The sequence below is a fragment of the Carassius gibelio genome, chromosome A14 (assembly GCF_023724105.1).
Source record: "Carassius gibelio isolate Cgi1373 ecotype wild population from Czech Republic chromosome A14, carGib1.2-hapl.c, whole genome shotgun sequence".
In the NCBI taxonomy this organism is placed as follows: Eukaryota; Metazoa; Chordata; class Actinopteri; order Cypriniformes; family Cyprinidae; genus Carassius; species Carassius gibelio.
The window spans coordinates 16,320,574-16,340,794 of record NC_068384.1 but is presented as its reverse complement, the minus strand read 5'-3'; the positions used below and the strand labels follow the sequence as shown (position 1 = coordinate 16,340,794).

The 20,221-nt window shown below is 38.7% G+C and overlaps 1 protein-coding gene across 4 annotated transcripts in view; it reads right to left on the bottom strand.

Annotated features, from left to right (window-relative positions):
• Positions 1-18,024, bottom strand: part of LOC128027664 (PH and SEC7 domain-containing protein 2-like) — a 43,458-nt gene extending 25,434 nt beyond the window's left edge. The window contains exons 1-5 of one of the 4 annotated variants that reach the window (XM_052615459.1): positions 14,618-18,024; positions 13,996-14,226; positions 12,795-13,084; positions 3,645-4,096; positions 1,380-2,087 (exon numbers count right to left, since the gene is read on the bottom strand). In XM_052615459.1, coding sequence (XP_052471419.1) covers positions 1,380-2,087; positions 3,645-4,012 — 1,076 coding nt within the window. In that variant the 5' untranslated portion in view covers positions 4,013-4,096; positions 12,795-13,084; positions 13,996-14,226; positions 14,618-18,024. Of the gene's footprint in view, positions 1-1,379; positions 2,088-3,644; positions 4,097-11,083; positions 11,314-12,794; positions 14,227-14,617 lie in introns of those variants that run through there. The other 3 variants (XM_052615458.1, XM_052615461.1, XM_052615460.1) reach the window with 3 other exon arrangements.
• Between the last annotated feature and the right edge of the window lie 2,197 nt (positions 18,025-20,221).

Genomic DNA, 20,221 nt, shown 5'->3' with positions numbered 1-20,221 from the left:
ATGGACATCAACTGGACGCAACAAAATGTAGCATTGACTGTCAGTGAATGAAAACTAACTGCATAGATACAGAAGGACACTAATGGACGTATAGACAAGTGGTAGTTGGATAAAGCACAGTGTGCTTGAAAACTAGAGCAAGGCTCTGTCGTGAAAGAGGGAAGCCAAAGGCAATGATGTCACTCCCTAAAAACAATGCCTCATTCAGGCAGACTGGGGGACAGGAAGCTGCTAGTCATTTAAAACTGGGGAGAAAAAAACGACAACATCTGCTTGCTGCGTCCAGTCCAGTTGCACGTAGAGAGAGAGGGCGAGAGAGACGGCAGCAATATTAGACCTATCCTTCATTGGCTCCCAGAGGTGGAAATCTTTAATCTTAGATCCTGGCAGAGATCTGTGCAATATACAGAAGTTTCCAGTTGGCTAGATCACAGTGTAATACTCTCTTTAAAATGGACACGATGGGCTACCCTCCTAAATGGTCTCATTTGCAACCCAGGCTCACTGGAAAATGTGCCTGTGGAAACATTTCTGCAAAAATACTAATCTTACGATGCTCCTTGCACGTTTTGCGACACTTTCAAAGGGAAATGTCCAGTGAGTTGCACTAAAAGCACTTGCAGTTTTATCCAGAACAGATGAATTCTGACAATGTTTGCTGTTGAATGTATCATGGAAATTCGTAAACTAAATTCCCGGTGAGTGGCTCTAAAATGTAAAAGCAAATGCAAGATAAAACACATCTGCTTACTTCTACAAGTGACTTGTGTTTCACGGGACTTGTGCCTGGGTGCTCTGCATCACAAGTGCAGCGCTGTACCAGGTGCGCTACCAAGCAAGTTCACTACATCCGAAAATACATACATTTAGAGATAGTTATGTGATGCAAATGTCATAATGTATTCATTTACAAATCATGCACAATGGTAAAAGTGTTTTGTGATCATTACATACACTGTAGTATTGTGCAAGAAACTGCATAAAAAAAAAACAAAGAAAAACCTCTTTATTTATCAATAATCTGGCCAGTAATCATGATTTGTGCAAAAAGGAATGCAAGTTGATGTTATTTTACTGCTATTATTGTTTCATATCACTATTTCATTTGGAATTGTGTGTGTTGGTACATTTTTGTAATAATGTTTTTGAATTGAGCCTAGGTTGATCATTTCTATACATTTCTGTTCAGAGTAACAATTAGCAAACAGTCATTGACTGTGGATTGAATCTTGACTCCAATCCAGAGGAACCATTGTCTATGCTGGGATGAAATCATGAAGCATGAGACTTGCTGCTCACTAGTTAAAGACCATGTTATTAACTAGTGCTGCATGCCATCTACTGGGCAGATCGAAAACGAGATTTAGTTGCACCCTTACCTGATAGAGTTTGGCATTGTTCCTCCATTCTCTCCATTCCCAGGCAGCTCAATGTGGAATCCATTAGGGATGCTCCATTGTGCCGGCTGGCTCAAGATATTTTCCGACCTGCTTCCTGGAATAGTGGTCCGTAGTGGACTTGCAGAGCTGGCTTCATCCCTTGCCATCTCCGTCCCTAGCTCAGCCTCACTCTCAGCCCCTTCCTGCACGGTCTCCAGCTCCAGTTCTGGAGGTTCAGGGCCTACTAGGGCCCTCTGCTGGATGAGAGGGGTGAGGGGTGCCTCAAAGCTGACGCAGCTGTCCGTCTCATCAGTGAGCGATAACACGTCCAGTGAATCCAGACTGCTGTAGCAAGTCCCGCCTCTTAGAAGCTCTGACTCGACGATGCGTTCAAACGTGGAGCTGAAGCCATCCTGGGTCTCTTTCGTCGTGTCGTACTCTTCCTCTCCGTCGTCCTCTTCCTCCTCCACAGCCGTTGTCTTGGCGACCTGCTCCACAATGCTCTCAAATGTAGAGCTGAAACTGTCCTGATTTCGGGTCTCCCTTTCCTCTCCGCCATCCTCGTTCTCTATCTCAGCATCTGCTTCTTCTACGGAGAGCTCAAACGTGGAGCTGAAGGCGTCTAGGTTCCCCTGTGCTGAAGGCTCCTCCAGGACCCCCTCCTCATCCTCCTGCCCTTCGCTGTCATCTACGTTCCCGTTCTCAAACCTGCGGTAACAAAGATGCCAGGTAATGTATTCCGGTCTGGTAAAAATTACATCACACAGAAACACCTGGCTGAAGAGGTCTTGCTTTTGACTACACACAAAGACTCTTAGCTCTTAACTCTCATGTGTTCCTATCTTTATTTGGGCTGCTGTCATCGCTACCGCAGCGGAGGAGTCCCAGCAGAGAGAAGCATCATTCAGAACAGCTCCCCTGCCATGTATGGTGCCCAAAATATCTCCCCACCCTCATTGTAACATGCTGCCACACTATTGTGAAGCCTGACACTTAAAATTGCACAGTTAAAATCTGTAATACACGTGTTTCGTATTCAAAATATTTTGTAAGACATGACAAGCAAGGAATTGTGAAATTCATTTCACTGTGAAAAGATGGAAGCCTTATCTTTCAAGGGGGTTTGTTGACCTTTTTGGGTCTGTTCAAGTTGCAAGATCATTAGGATGTGTGTTTTGGAAGTCAATTTTATTTGTTATGCGCTTTTGACCAGTGAAAAATTCACAACTGGCTTTCTTTCAAGGGGCGGATTTTGAATCCAATTGGGCACAGAAGTCAAACAGTAAATTAGAGTTGAATTAATAGAAATAAAAATAAATATTTAAATGCTAGATTAATGTACATTTCTTTGATTTTAAATACGTTTTAATTTCACTTTCTTACATTCAAACTGCAATTCTGCTTCCTGTTTGCTTCCTCAATTTAAATTCAGTTTAAGTTTAAGTCCATTCTGAAGAGCACACAATTTATTTTTGACTATAAATGCTGATTCAGAGGCTGATGCGAATTACATTTACATTTATTCATTTAGCTGACGCTTTTATCCAAAGCAACTTACAATTGCTATATATGTCAGAGGTCGCACGCCGCTGGAGCAACTAGGGGTTAAGTGTCTTGCTCAGGGACACATTGGTGTCTCACAGTGGATTCGAACCCAGGTCGAACCCGGCTCTCACACCAAGTGCATTTGTCTTATCCACTGCGCCATCACCACCCCCACACAAAAACTACCAGGGCAGTTACAGTTGAGCTAACGTCTTCATCAGTCTATTCAAGTATATTTGATATATATAGGTGAATATTTGAGGGGTTAAGTACATTACCATTCAAAGGTTTGGGGTCACAATAGGAATTTTAAATGTTTTTGAAAGAAGTCTGCTATTCTCACTACGGCTGAATTTATTTGATTAAAAAAATACAGTAACATACAGTTATACAGTGAAATATTAAAATAACTATTTTAATATATTTTAAATTTTAATTTATCCCTCTAATGGCAAAGCTGAATTTTAACTGAAATCTTCATTACTTCAGTCTTAATTTTTTAATACATTTCATAAAATTTTTCAGGATTCTTTAATGAACAGAAAGTATAAATAACCACACTTATGTGATTTTTTTTTCATCAATTTAATGCATTGTGGCTGAATAAAAGTGTATTTCGGAAAATGTGTAAAAAAAAAAAAAGATTAAAAGAAGATTTATTGCTTTAGTCTAACAGAAATAAAACTTTTAAAATGTAAATGTATATCTTATTTTACTAACCTTAGAGCACACAGGGACTTGGTTGAGTCGTTTTCTGGGCTTTGAGGCAGCAGCTGTGTGTCTTCACCTTCACTGATGTCCCTATTACCATTTTCTGTTACAGGATCTAAGCAGCTGCTCTCAATCTCACGGTTTCTACCTTCCTCTTCTAATGTCACCTTCTCCTCTGCACTGGACTGTGTGTTTCTGTTACTCTCTGTATCTCCATCTTCTGCTTCACCTTGCTGCTCCTCCTCTGTCTTTGTCCCATTGCAGGGCTCCAGCTCTCTCGCCATAGATCCGTCGGCCTCCTCGTCTCCAGGTGCTGGGGGTGTATCTGGAGGTGGTGTGTCTGGGTGGAGGGGGTCATGCTGCCCCTCCTGACTCATGGTGGCCTCCTCAGTCACGGTGTCCTGGCAGCCCGGGGTCACAAGGTCAGGGTCAGGAACAAGGGAGGGGGGTAGAGTTCACACCTATTAAGAAAGAATGTGAGACACAGCAATGAGATTTTGGATAAAGGTGAGCCCTGAATAATAAAGGACAGTGACCTAATGAGAAGAAAACTGTCTTTTCATAATCTATTCTCATTAATATGTAAATAACAAGAATGCATGAAAAGCCCATTTGTTTCCAGGAAAAAAAAATCGTAAAAAAGTTCATTGCTCAGTTACGGGAGTTTTCAGGTATGTTTTACACAATTATCAACGTATCAACTTATATATAACTTATATATATATAAAACAAATGAACAAATTAAACAAAGTGTGACTCATGATAGCCACACCCACTGTGAAATCTCATCGGTTCAAAATCCCACCCCTGTACATTAAGCATCAAAGATCTTTTGTCAACCAAGTATCCAAGGTTATGGACAGACAAACTGGTTGTCAATTTGTTGCATCACTACTGGTTGGAAAAAAAATGAAAGTGGATACAAATGTTTTTTTCTTTGATGAATTTGATGCAAAATAAGTCTAGCAGTATCCTCAGGAGGTCACATATATCGGCCACATGCAACATCGAGGTGGACACAAAATAACTGTTAGATTTCAATGTAAGTGTAATTACTATATTTTAAACCTTACTATGAAGAGTTACTTACAGTTAATTACAGTTACTTTCCTTAAATAAGACATTATTGATAACTCATGCAGCCTACAAATGTGACATCAACAGGATGCTGACTCTGAAATGAGATGCAGCTTTTGACTGACATTTGATTTAGTAATCTGAAATCTTAGAGATAGATATTTCTTTTGACACGCTCTTAAAAACAAAGGTTCGAAAAGGGGGCTTTTGCAGTGATTCCAAGGAAGAATCAATTTGGGGTTTTGTGGAATGAAAAGGTTCCATGGATTATAAAGGTTCTTCATAGAAACATAGTTCCCAATAAATAAACTTTATTTTTAAGAGTGTAGAATAGACTCGTGTGTGATTACAGGGGTCTTTAGCTCAGGAGACGCATTTGATTTGCAAGAGACTTCTTTCACTTTTGCTCTTCATTTAATCTCATTACTGTCTAAGACAAACAACAGAAACCATCCAGAGATTTCATTTGGGATGTTACTTTCCCATTTGCTGAATACTGCAGTCCATCGAATCAGACAAGAGGAGCAAATGTGTCAGGCCTGCATATAAGACCACAGCTCGCTGCACATTATAGATGATGTTAAGCATTCCGAAGACTGAAGTAGTCAGGTGGCAGGATCTTAAAGTTTAAACAGCAATTCAGACTCCATTATCTGCCGTCATCTTTGTGTTTTATCAGCCCTGCAGAAGTACAGGCCGGATAGAATGCATTATCTTTGACTCAGCAAACCTGATGCACCACTGATGTTTTACAAGCTAGAGGCAATACAACACACAGACCAGAACCATCCGCTGAGGGTGAATTTAAGGGTCAGTCTGAGTCTAATTTTAAATGCTGCTCTGATTTCTAACAGCTGCTCTGGTTAATCTTTCCTAAACTCAGAGAGCATCACTGGACAGGACAGATGTTCAGTGGCACATTAAAGCAGTATTCACCAACCCATTTTACTTCTGTATTGTCACATATTTCCAAGTGCAACAGGATATTCAGTCAATACAAATGGACAAGACTTCACTTTATCCATTAGATGTTAACTGCATTGTGAAAAGTGGGCAGAATAGCATCTGCCGAACATTAATCAATAGACCGCTTAGCGATGGAAAGACTGGATCCTTTTAATCGCTTGGATCTTAGAATCTCATTCAACAAAATAGACTAGTCTTTCCTCAAGTCATTTTATTCATTTGAGCGGAGTTAAATTTAAATATTATATTTTAATAGTATCACTGTAATGCATCCAAAGACTAATTATACTGAAACCCCTGCTGCGTTTTCTGATCCAAATCTTTCACTCATTTGTCATTACATTTTGATGAAAGATTACAAATAAATGGACATTTTGTGGACATTCTTCATTTAGAATAATGTGCCTTAAGACATCTGGCATAATAAGATCAGGAATGTGTTGTTAGAAAAAAAAACTAGTCTATTTCATTTTCACATTGACTTTGAAGCTGAAATCTGCTACTAGCATCACCGGAAAAAAAAGCAAAATAATGACAAAACAATTCACACAGCTTTCCAGAATACTACCTCCACTAGAGTGTTTTGGATTGGTCGATCCAACAAATAGCCCCGCCCAAAACTTTTAAAACACATTTATTTAAAAAATACAGTAAAAACTGCAATATTGTGAAATATTATTATTAAATTAATAATAAATGAATAAATGTAAATGTATTTTAAAAGTAATTTATTTCTGTGATGACAAAGCTGGATTTCCAGCATCATTACTCCAGTCTTCAGTGTCTTATGATTCTTATTAACATGAGAACAGCTGTGCTGATTATTTTTTTGTGGAAACCGAGATAAATCTTTTTCAGGATTCTCTGATAAATAGAAAGTTTAGAAGAACAACATTTATTTAAAGTCTTTTATAATTTTATAAACATTTTTAATGTCAAGTTCGATCTTTTGAATGATATATAGAGTACAGTTGTCGCTGCATATTAACTGAGAAGTACATTGAAGTGTGTCTTTTAAAATCATATTCAGTGTGTTTTCTCTTGGGCTCTTCAATAAACCCAGTGAACAGGACAGATGCTACTTGGTACATCATGACATGTTTACCAGATAAAACCAAATGGACAGACACACAAACACAGGCTAGAATATAAACAGCATACGTACATATACAGAAAATCCCTTTCTTTGGCAGAGAAACAGTCCAGCATCCTCTGAGTTAAATGTGAAGCTCAACCACTTTCTTACGCAGCTCTGACTCAGACGGTGCTGTTTTAAGCTTTCTAATGCCGGACATTTGATTAAATCAAACCGCAGTCAAACACAAGTTTCCATTACATTAAAGCTCGATGGCCCAAACTGCCATTACATTAGGCAACAAATCAAATCTCGTCATGTTTATATTCAGTGCTGTTTGACAGAATAGACACCACTTCATCTTAATCGTACCAGTTACACATAATTTTGATTGAATCAGGTCAACAGTGAGTGAATTGTGTGCAGTTTCCTACATTATCGTAACCTTTACCTCGGCACTTGCGACATGGGAATTTTAAAAACACACCGTCTCGCACCACACAGACCATTTCGATGTGACATTTAGCAAAAGACACTCTCAGAAAGTTACCTTTGACCTCAGCTCCTCATTCAAACACACGTGGTTAATGTTTGACATTCTGCATGGGTGCTCAGTACCCAAGGTCCATCCCAGCTGCAGATGATCTTTTCAAATGGAAAGCACATCAAGACTCACATGCATGATTCCCTCACACACAAACACATGATCAGGTCCAGCTGCTGTGAAGCAGTGATGCCTGTTGTCATGTTGGCTATTCCTCAGAGCCTCTGCGTTCTGTAACTGCCAGATACCGTGTCTCATTTAGATGCGTTTGTGTGTGTTCACTTGACTGATTGACTGAGAGACTTCCAGTATTGTCAGCAGAACAGTAGGGTCTTCAGGGCGATCGATTCTGTTTAATTACTTTCCCTGGACTTGTCCGTCACCTTCACTCTTAACACACACACACTGGCACTCATATGGCTACTGGCCTCTTAACAAACACACACACAGTCACTGATAAACTCAAAGAAAGGCCTTATCTTCAAATCATCAATCCTCTACTCAATCACTGCCACCTACAAAATCCCTTCAACATGCTTTCAGAGAGATCTGCCTCCACCTTTTTTCTGCCCTGTGATATTTTGAGGGGAAATTTGCTCATTTTTATGTGTTGGTTTTTCTGCAAGTATCTTCCAACAGCTTCTGCTTAATCTCACATCTTTATTGATTGGATTACTATAAAGCAGTATTTCCTCAGGGATCATGGGTTGGCCACAGCAGGGGCCTGACAAAATGTGCAAAGAGGCAGAGAGGAGAACAGAGTGCTGCAATCACAAAAAAAATAAAAATAAATAAATATGCAGTTATTGCCATAGACAGCTCTTTCTACCTGTTCAGACCTTTAAAAATGACTGCCAATGGTGTAATTCACTTTACCATATGAGAAACATTTGGGAGGAATGCAATAAAAAGCATCACAAACTCGCAGCCTTTCACAAAATCTCCTGCATAATTAGCAGTTTTTGTCTTAAATGTGAAACACATATATTCATAAATACAATGAAAAGATAAGACCTTTATCTTAGGTCCTGCAACCAGTTCTCAATTAATTAATTAATATATATATATATATATATATATATATATATATATATATATATATATATATAAAATGGGGTGTGACAAGATCTCGTGGTCAAGATCTCTTTGACGAGATAATTCATCCATCTCACAGGTGTGGCATATCAAGATTCTCATTAGACAGCATGATTATTTCATAGGTGTACCTTAGGCTGGCCACAGTAAAAGGCCACTCGAAAATGTGCAGTTTTACTGTATTGGGGGGTCTGAAGTTTTGGTCATATGGCCCCCTCATAATCGTGTTAAATAATCGTGATTACAATGCCAACTGTGATTATGATTTTTGCCATAATCGAGCAGCCCTAGCATAACCTCGATCCACAATGTTAACATCAGCAAACCGCTCACCCACACAACGTCATACACGCTGTCTGTCATCTGCCCTGTACACTGAAAACTGCAGTCAGGTCGAGGCCCCGATGAGGACGATGAGCTTCCCTGAGACGGTTTCTGACTGTTTTTGGAGTAATTCTTTGGTTATGCAAACCGATTATTACAGCAGCTGTCCGGGAGGCTTGTCTCAGATGATCTTGGAGGTGAAGATGCTGGATGTGGAGTTCCTGGGCTAGTGTAGTTATACACGGTCTGTGGTTGTGAGGCCGGTTTGATGTACTGCCAAATTCTCTGAAACGCCTTTGGAGATGGGTTATGGTAGAGCAGGGCTGCCCAACCCTGCTCCTGGCGATCCACTGTCCTGCAAAGTTTATCTCCAATCCTAATCAAACACACCTGAAGCAACTAATTAAGTTATTGAGGCTCACTTAAAAATTAAAGGCAGGTGTGTTTGATTAGGGTTGGAGCCAAACTTTGCAGGACAGTCGATTGCCAGGAGCAGGGTTGGGCAGCCCTGTGGTAGAGAAATGAACATTCAATTGACAGGCAACAGCTCTGGTGGACATTCCTGCAGTCAGCATGTCAATTGCACGCTCACTCAAAACTTGCAAAATCTGTGGCATTGTGTTGTGTGATAAAACTGCACATTTTCGAGTGGCCTTTTATTGTGGCCAGCCTAAGGCACACCTGTGCAATTATTATGCTGTCTAATCAGCATCTTGATATGCCACACCTGTGAGGTGGATGGATTATCTCGGTAAAGCAGAAGTGCTCACCAACACAGATTTAGACAGATTTGTGAAAAATATTTGAGAGAAATAGTCCTTTTGTGTACATAGAAAAAGTCTTATATCCTTGAGTTCCGCTCATGAAAAATGGGGGCAAAAACAAAAGTGTTGCATTTACAATTTTGCTCAGTGTTTTTAGCCAATCTATCTGTCTGGGGCTGTGAACACAAAAGTTAGCCATTATATCACAAACAAACACTTCAACCACTTCTCCATCTCTATGCAGTTTGGATACCGGACGTGACCCACTAACCCTCTTTAGACGTGACATGACACCGCCGCACACGCAATCGTGCGCACACAGACAAACAGGCGCACACACACAAAGACTGACCATTACAAACGATCAGCACAAATTTAACTCTCTCGGGAGCTGCAGTGTGCTAAATATATCGATGCTGTCTACCTTACCAACATAGAGTCGGCTGCGTAATGCTGCCTTTCATGCGTAACGGGTTACGGGACATCAAGATAGAAGCTTCAAGATGACTTTGTAAGTGTAGACTGGGTTTATTTCCTGACATAATAAGTCAGGGGTACTGTGAAGGAGACCACCACCGAGTTAACGAGTGTGAACAACTGAGCCGTGTGTAAATGTGATTTAAATCACCTCGTTCTGTCACCTCCACTGCTGTCAAGGTCAGACGTCCTATTGTATCACGTCGCCGTATCAATTACAACGTCTACACTTAAATCATCCGAGGGATATGAATCTCAATAAAGGCATCCAGTTTCAGGCTTACACGCACACACCTTTTTAACAGGTAGAGAAAAGGACAAGTAATCATATAGGGCGTCTTGTTTCTCGTCTGGCACTGGGATGTCTGGTTGTCTAACGCCTGTATTCCCACTGTTTCATCATGATAGTTGGGCTAACAGTAGATCAGTGTGCAATGCTATTGCACTGCATTGCATTGCATCGTCAGACATAAAACTGCTTGCATTTAAGATGCATCATCATTTGCAACCATAGACTATGCATAAGGCTGGCATTAATGTAAGATACTCTGCATCTGTTTGAAGCATCAGCTCAGGTTTTGCCTTAAATACAGCCTGTGTCTAACACATACAGTGGTTCCTTGTGTTTAAGGCACCGTGGAGTAAAACACACACACACACACACACACACACAGAGAGAGAGAGAGAGAGAGAGAGAGAGCCTGAATCGCAGCCATGTTATCCCCAGTCTCCAAGTGCAGTAACCATGACAACAGGATGGCTGGGAGACACTGTGCTCTCTCAAAAGGCTTCGGCTGGTGCTTTCTTCCTTCCAAAATAGACCCCAGAAGCTTTTCAAGAGCAACTCGTCCTCCATATAAAAAAGAAGGGGTCTCTCTCTCTCTCTCTCTAGCATTTAAAACCACCCAGGCCATATATTTAACCTAAGAACACGTTGCATTTTAATGCATACTACAGAGAAAATAACTGCCGGCATTGCAAACACATGCAACTTAAAGTGGAAGCTTTAAATGTTCATCAAAGAGTAAAAGCATCGACGTGGGCATACCATCCGTTTGTGATGCATAGCATGCGTTAACCCAATTATAAACGTCCCAGATGAATATAAATTATATAAGATACTCACCACTAAAAAAATTATAAAATGGCAATACAAATCCCTCTGGCAAATGAAGCGATTGTGGCAGCGCGCGCGACTTGTCTCCCTATATCATCCAAGCGGATCGATTTGCTGGTCTTAAGGTAGAAGCTGTGTAAAAGGCATTAACAGAACCGAGTCTGACACCTGCCGTTTCTTCTCGCCACCGCGTGGACAGCGCACAGCGACCGACAGACCGACCGGCTGCGCGCAAGAGCTCGGTTGTGTGTGTGAGTGAGCGCACGAGCTGCGGCGGCAGTCTCGTGCCCCCGCGACGCGCTGGAAGACCAGCAGTTCAGACTGTTTATGTTTCTCCCAGTCTTTCCACATCAATAATACATTATAAAGCACAACTAACGCGCACTGGGGGGTTCTAAGAGAATGTTCAGACTCATTGGTCTTGTACAAGCCATCATGACAATTCAAAATCAATATGACACAGTAAAAAAAGGCATTTTAAAACAATGCTTGCTTTCATTTCAACTAAATTTAGGGCACTGGAATATGAACAGGTGATCTGCAACAACAACAACAACAATAATAGTAATTAACTCTTTGATAGTTAATAAAAAATCTTGAATGTTTCCTCAAATAAAATGTCTTGATTTTTAGACAGGTGTAGGTATACCTGCCGAATTTGAACTGGGATCTAACCCAAGAAGTCCAGTACAATATTGAAAAGAATTACACTGTAAAAGGAAGAAAAACTAAACAGCTACTGGTAAGTTTATTCTTTTTATTATTTTATTCTAAAACACAACACAATACTTTGTGAAAAACAGCTCTGCTAAATTGCAATTCAAAACATGGAGAAATCTGTGAAAAATCAGTACAGACAATTCCTACATCATACATTATTTTTATGGACTTTTACGGACTCATGGAGTTTGAGTAAACTAAAAGGTTTGTTTTGCTTTAAAACAAGTTTTAACTTGGCCATTAAAAGTAACATTGTTACTATCCTGTGATGTTACCCTTTTATTCTATTGTGTACCAAACATCTTTCACAAATATATGATGATATTGGAATATTCATAAACATTTACATAATTTAAAAAGTTTTGAATAATGCATCTAATTGAATTATTTAAAGGTTTACTTACAGTTACCAAGATGGCCAAAAATATATATAGTGTGACAACTAGCCCTGTTCTCACGTTCTCTTTCTACAAAAAGAGGCATTTGCATACAATGTTGTTTAAAAAAAACCTTTTGTGATAGATAGAAAACATCTGATATTCTATCTGTGACTAAGAGTGATCGTCTGCACTTCAAAATAAAGTATTAATGGATCTATAAATTAAATCATCTGACAGCCTTAAGCAATAAGGTATGAGAGACCATGCTATACTGTGAAAAAGTCCCAGCTAAAGGCGCTCTTATAGTCTTACACTAACTAGCCTGAAAATACATTAAGCATGGTCGTGTAGCTCTGTGCATGTTTAAGTCAGAGGAAGAGCAATGGTGTTGAAACGTCACTAACTCAATAAAAAACGGATCACTTGGAGCTGTCAGTTTTTGATAAACTCATATATTAGGTTTTAATGGGCTTGTTTCTCCTGTTTGTGTGTAATTTGCATTTTACGCCAGAGCATAAAAATGAGCCAGTAAATACCCACATTGTCATCCTGATGTTCATTCAAGGAGAAACAGGAAAAGAAACCAGTATTAAAGAGAGAGGAAAAAAATAAAAACCAACCTGTGCTAATGGTACTTCAGGGACCTGACGGTGGGTTTATGGGGTCTGCTTGTGTAGTTGAGTGAGATGAAATTAAAATTGTGGGATCAAGATGAGTACAACAGCAGACCCCCAGACACTGTCGATCTTAATCACTTATTCATTAGACTTCCACCCTCTTCCTTGGTCATCCTTTCATCCCATGGGGTCCAGTGGAGGCAGGCTGGGGGTGGGTGGGACATCCCGGTTCGACTGCAGGAGGAATCCTGAAGGAGTGTCCGTGTTAGGAATGTCACAGGAAGGTGAGTGTCCTATACAGAAATGAGGGATGAGAGGAGACAAAACAGAGGTGTTTTTTTTGGGGGGAAGGGTGAGAATGGAGGAAAGGTGTCATAGAGCTTAAACAGATGGAAATTATTGCACCATGGATGGATGGGTGGGTGGATGGATAGACAGATTGGAAGATAGGTGTGAAATGAGCAGTTAGAAATGAATCTGTAAATAATAAGGCAGGCATGTTAAAAAAAAAAAAATATGTTCTGTTGTTTACTCAACCTTGTGTCCTTTATTTGTATTATTATTATTTCAGTGTAACACAAAAGTGATTTTGAAATACAGTTTATACAACTGTATAAAATATCTTTGCGTACAGCATGAACAGAAATTTGTAATTGTTATTGACTAATTCTGTTCATCCAAAGTGCTGAAATATATTTCACGTTTGTGTTCAGATGATGAAAATGATTACACATCATTTTCAATAAAATGGCATTTGTTGTTGTTTGAGAAACATTTTCACACCAGTTTAAATATGCTATCAAAATGCAGTTATTCCCATTCTGTTTATTCCGTAAAAAAAAAAAAAAAAAAATGTAAGTATGTGGTTCAAAGTTACACTTAAAAAAAAAGTACTGTTCATTGTTAATTCAGATTAACTAACATATTTAACCAGTGTTATCAAATGAAATCTTACTGTAAAGTAATACCAAAATACATATTTAAATAATATATTTTTATATAAGCTATTCCTTTAAAGATAATTAAGATATGTAATGGTGGCTGGGAGGAATGCTTGGGTAGACCGATTCAGTGATAGATGTATGATGGATAGAGGGTGTGATGGAAAGAAATGAATGATGGATGGACAGAGGGAGGGAGAAAATAGAGTGTGACTGAGACGGGAGACGTGGGAAGAGGAGAGAGAGACTAGCTTCAGGGATACTTAGCAAGCGGAGACAGTAAGAGCCGGGGGACAGCATAGACTGCATCTGATTGGTCAGTTGTAGGTCTTCAGGTCCAGGGATGAGAGTGAAAGAGACGTGGCCAGTTTCCCAGAGGCCTCTCCTGAACCCTGGTCCACTGCTCCCAATGGGCTGTTTTCTCACCATACTATACACACTGGCTGGAGGCCAGCAGGACTGTCCAAACAGAAGCACACATGGGCAGAAGGAGCCTGCAAGATAGAGGGTGAATATAAAGATGTCTGGCGGCATTCAGAGAACTGCAGTGTAGGCACAAAGCATTGTGGGTAAACTCCATGGGGACAGCCAGGTGAGGGAGGCAGTTAAAAGAAGCTGAGTTAGCGGGAGAGAGGTTAATGAGGGGGTACAAAATGGATAAAATGATAAATGTAGTTACAATGCGATGGCATTACGGCATTAGAACTTGTAAAAGCTTTGTTCGTCTTCGGAACGCAATTTAACATATTTTGTAAGGCTTTGGAAGTAAATAATCGTAAAAAAATATCTTAAATTGTGTTCCAAAGATGAACAAAGCCTAGGGGTTCGGAACGACATGGGGGTAAGTGATTAATGACAAAATGTTCATTTTGGGGTGGCGTATACCTTTAAGGGAGAGGAGAATATGGGAGATGTTGAGATGCTGAAGGTGAACGGTTGCTGGTGCTGCGCTGACATTTAGGTTGGTTCATGGAGGGACACTTTTGGTTCAGCTGTACAGTGTCCATCCAGTGAACAGGAACCAGTCATCCATTGATATCTGAAAAGCCTGACAAGACCATAATATCTGCAGTTCTGCCAAGAAGTGTGTGTGTGCTTTATAGTCGCATGTAAGATCTCTAACTACACAATCTATTAAAGACTAGATGTTTACATTATCTGAAGAAAACAGAAGTTGTGCTCACCTGTGCAAAACTCACTGCCACCATGGTTTAAAATAACAGCACACATAACAATCCACATGATTTGATGTATCATTTATCTGAAAAGACTCTAACCCTTAAAGTATAAACAATAGTTAATACTGTCATAGCAAGCACCATTAAGTATGACAAATCTGCTCATGTCTCCTATCATCTTAGAGGTGTTTGAGGCCGTTTATTTCATTAAACACTTTTAACGAGTTTTGGAAGAGAAATGTAGCATTTGATGGCTTTAAACACCTCCTTGATCTGCTGCAAATTACTGCCAGGACGTCTAATGACAGAAATGTCATACTTAAATGTCAGAGTGTTTAGCCATAATAGAGCGAAGCGACCAAACAAAGGACCTGAGCATTTATCTCGCCGCCACTGCTGCAATCTCTACACTTTCATTAGGCAAATACAATACCATCTGATCACTCACTGTTCTGCTTTGTTCCGTGTGATTTCCTTCTGTGTAAGAACGTTTGAGATGGCACAAATGCCTCTGTGCACTTGTGTGCATCACCATGACTGCTGACTATGCTGAAACAAAAAGATACTGCAAAAATGTGGATTAAATTACTGTGCAGCCATGGCATAGTCTGTGTGGATGTCTGCTACCATCTTTCATTGAGCCCACAGTTGCCACCCTTTATTTGCACATGCTGTCTGCTAATATTCTAAAAACATGCCAACAACATGTTAACAACATCACATGCTAATCATGTTAAACAAAACAAGCTAGAAACATGCTAAGGCATGATAGCAACATGCTGATCATTTTTGAAACATGCTGTCTTAACAAATTAGAAACATCTGATCTAAACTTGTAAACTTCAAGATTTTACAAATGCTTCAAACTTTCAGTCAAGGCTTCTTCAAGCCATCTTCAAGGTTTGATTGAGTACTTTATCTAGTTTTAAATTATAATAATATTTCACAATATATTTTGAAGAATAATATTAATTAACAAATTAATAAATGAAATTTGAAAGCACAACCAATCGCTGCCACAGACATTCTTACATAAGCGATGCCCATGTGTGCATGTTAGAGGGGAAAACAAAAGCATGTTGGTTTGCACAATGTGACATTTACACAGTATTGCGACATGGTGACGTCATGTCACAAAACACAGAGTGCATAAAGATGTCAGATTCCACCTTTCGTGCGGAAAACTGACAAAAACAACAGAAAACCCAATGGGAACCAGAAATAAAAATAATGTTCACGTGACTCCCAGTGCTGACCAGACGGCGGGACACGATTATGGCTGTCCAATAATGAGCTAGTCAGCACGGGTTAGCATCAAGAGGGACAAGAAGCAAATCTGACAGGCAGACTTCTCTATTTAATTACCACACACTCCTGATGTGTATGAGAGAGAATGATGGTTGAAGGTTTATTTGGTCATTAACACATCCATTATCACTCACACACAAATACAAACACTTATTACTGGCTGAGCTGAATTGATATTACAATGCTTGGTCCAGGTTATGAAATAAAGGCAATTAGCAGCTCTTGCAAAGGCAAGCATCACTATCACCCGAGTCATATCTAGAACTGCATGTGGATTCTTCTGATATGAGCCAGTGACAGGGTTGTGCGAGGTTCAGAACTGAAGAATTGGCTCAAATTTAATTAATGAGTTGGGCTAGAATTTGATTTCAGTTGGCCACACCCCACAGGAATTTGAACTGGAATGACAGGAAGAGGAATTTACTAAACATGAATGCAAAGAAATTCAATGCGGACATCACTTTCTCGTAAATGAAGTGTTCTTTTACCACAAATGCTAATACGTTAAGTTAATATATTTCTATAAGTGGCAGTCTATAAGAAAGCATCTATCTATCCATCTGTCCACCTACTTATTAGTCTAGATATCTAACTAACATTCATACCTTTTTGAAATTCAAAACTTTTAATTTGCAACATAAGCAACTACCCCGTACATCCAGAAACCACATAACAGGAACCTGGCAAGGCCTTAGCAATGTGGCAGCAACTTTTGCACAGGTAATCACCAATCACATTCTCTTCAAAAAAATTAAGTTAGTTTATATACCATTCAAAAGAAATGAATAATTTTATGCTGCAAAGACACATTGAACTGATCAAAGGTGACAGTTAAGCTTTGTATTCGAATTCAAATAAATGCGGTTCTTTTGAAATTAATGCATTACAGTTTGCACAACAACTTTGAGCATTTTCTTCATTGATTATAATAAAAAATATTTACTGAGCTGCAAATCAGCATATTAGAATGATTTCTGAAAGATGTGTGTGACAATGAAGACGCTGAAAATTAAGCTCTGCTATCACATTCATACATAAATATTTTTAATTACTGATAAAGCAGCAACCAATGAGTCTGCAGAATTCAGGTCCCCTAAAATCAGTGCAAACATATGAAAAAGATTCAGATTCATTTTGTTCCTGCCTGTCACTCAGAGAAAGAACAGAGGACCCAGACTGGAACACAGGAGACATAAACTCTTGTTCTAGTGAAACTGCAGAGTAATACAAACATACACAGAAAGAAACAGAGGGAGGGAGAGCAAACAGAAAGAAAGACAGAGGGAGAGATTAACTGGTGAATGTTGACCTTGCCAGCTGGTGGTTGAAGGCGCTACTCTCTCACACACACACACACATGGATATAGCTGAGTGCACGAGCTGTCAGGTTGGCACTATGATGCAGTGGAGGAGGGGCCATATAGGGTGTGAGTTTATACCAATCCCTAAACATCCTCTCCTACACAAACACTCCACGTGCTTACCCAAAATCCCATAGGCTTGGTGTATCTCCTTTCACAACTGGCCTGGCATGGGCCATCACAGGCCTAAATCACATCTGATCTCTGACGTCCATATGGTCAGTCCAGCCTTAGCAGCAGATCTCACACTCCATCAACAAATCTGCTTCAAACATTTGCTTGGTCTTCATCCAGACAGCCATGATGCACACTCTAAAAACATGTTTTCATCATTACAACAACAAAATTTGTTTTTATCTATTTCATTTTATTAAAATAATTCATTTGTATTCAATGAGGGCTTAGAGTTTTAACTTGATTTTTTTATTATTATTTTTAAAGTGGCCAGATAAACTGCAATAAGATTAAGTAGTCAAGTAACTTTGACATCACTTTGATTTTACTTAAAACTTTTAATTGTTTATTGTTAAAAAATATTTTATTAAATATTTAATTATTTAAAATATATGATTTATTAAAAAGGAAATATATGAACTATTTAAAAATATATATTTACATTTTCTTTTTATATATTTAAATTTTTGGATTTTTAAGGTTATGAATTTGATTCCCAGGTGAATTCATGAACTGATAAAATGCTGAACTTGTAAATATATTTAGCAGTCCTGTTATTTATTTATTTTATTTTTTTTTACAGAAAGTGAACACCACTGTAACAACACATTAGAGACTTTAGTATCTTTGTTAGATATTAAAAAGATCATTTGAAAGAATAATTTGTTGTTCTACCCACCAACATGAGGCACAAAGGGTTGACGGTGAAGCTTGAAGGTCCTGCATTGTTCGGCAATGGACAGTCTCATTAATTTTATTCATAATCAAACTCTGTCCAGTCTCTTAAGAAGATCAATGCAGAAGAAGTGAGAAGAGATTTTCTGTATTAGCATCATAAATCCTTGTAGAACAGAGCATCCAGGTGCAAAAACAAGCATCTATTCACACTCGAGTTAGAGAGCAATATTTCTGATAAGAGAAATGTGTTTAGTTCACATCTAAAGAACAATGGCTCGAATTTGGTTTAACACACAGAGCTCAAAATATTTTATTGTACATGAATCTAACCATCTAAACATACAATCTATGCCAGTTCTTTAATCTTTAATATTTGCAAATGTCTTGTAACTTTTTTTTTTACCAATCTTTTATAATGTACAGTTAGGAAGAAAAATATAATTTGCACGTTTACAAACTAAAACCTAATGCACCACAAGGGGGCGTTGTTCTATAGTGAATTTCACTTTGACCATTTAAAGTGTAAATGGAAATTGCTTGAATTATGAATTATTGATAGGGTAGGCATTATAGTGCAACTAATCATTAATTGCCCTACATTTCACATTTGCATTTTAATCGAATTACTATTTAGTAATTAACCTAAACACTTTCACACATTTTTGACAATAGTGAAGGTCCATTGTTGGGTTCAAAGCTAAAATGTTTTAGTTGCCCGCTCAGATGATTACCCATTTAAATCTGATTTTAGACAGACTGATATATTTCCACTGATATGAACCCTAATAAGGATCCGACCCAGAAACCATCCTATGCCACATTCTCACATTTATGTTGACTTTTCAGGTCAGGCCGGTCCTCAATTTGAGTGAAAGATGAATAGATGAAAAGAAATGAAATTTCTCAGACAAAATACCTCTATATGAAACTGAAACGATCTGGGTCTGGGTGCCTCAGAGAACAAATAACGTTGACTTTAATGAGGCAAACGGACCACATTTTCTGAACGTCTACAATTCCTGCATTTCTTCTGACCCTTGAGCAGCAGTTTCACAGCAATATCACTTGTATCAGGACATATGAACTGCTGTTGTACAGAATATATACAGTCTATAATTGCTGAACCAGCACCAGTGTAATTCCACATGAATCTAGAGCCTGAAAACACACAGACACACTACTGAATGAAACAAGCAGCAGCAGGTCATTATGCCCCAATTGTTTCATTAATGCAAAGGTAAAAGTCACAAAAACAAGTCAATCAGACATAACAATAAGAACATATATTTTGAAAGAATGATTTAAAAAAAAAATTATCATGATAATTATGCAAATTATATATATATTTATATATATATATATATATAAATAATACCACAATCCTTTGCAGTTATTATTATCAGTGGTGATTCACACTAGATTCACGTTTAAATTGCAAGTAAGTAAATTTTAGTTATAGCACATTTAAACATAGCAAAGTTATCCAAAGTGCTGAACAATGTAAAATAAAATTAATATGTAAAAAGGAAGCACAGAAAAGAATCGAGGGACAGATAAAAGTGCCTTGTCAGTGGATCTTAAAACTGGTAAATGGCAAAAGAATAATAAGATCTTTTAGATAAGATGGAGCTTGATTATTAAGAGCTTTAGAAACAAACAACAGAATCTTTAACTGAACTCTAAAATGGACCGGAAGCCAGTGAAGTGAAGCTAAAATTGGAGTGACATGGTCATATTTCTTTGCCCCAGTCAGCAGCTGCATTTTGTACCAACTGGAGGCGTGAAAGCAA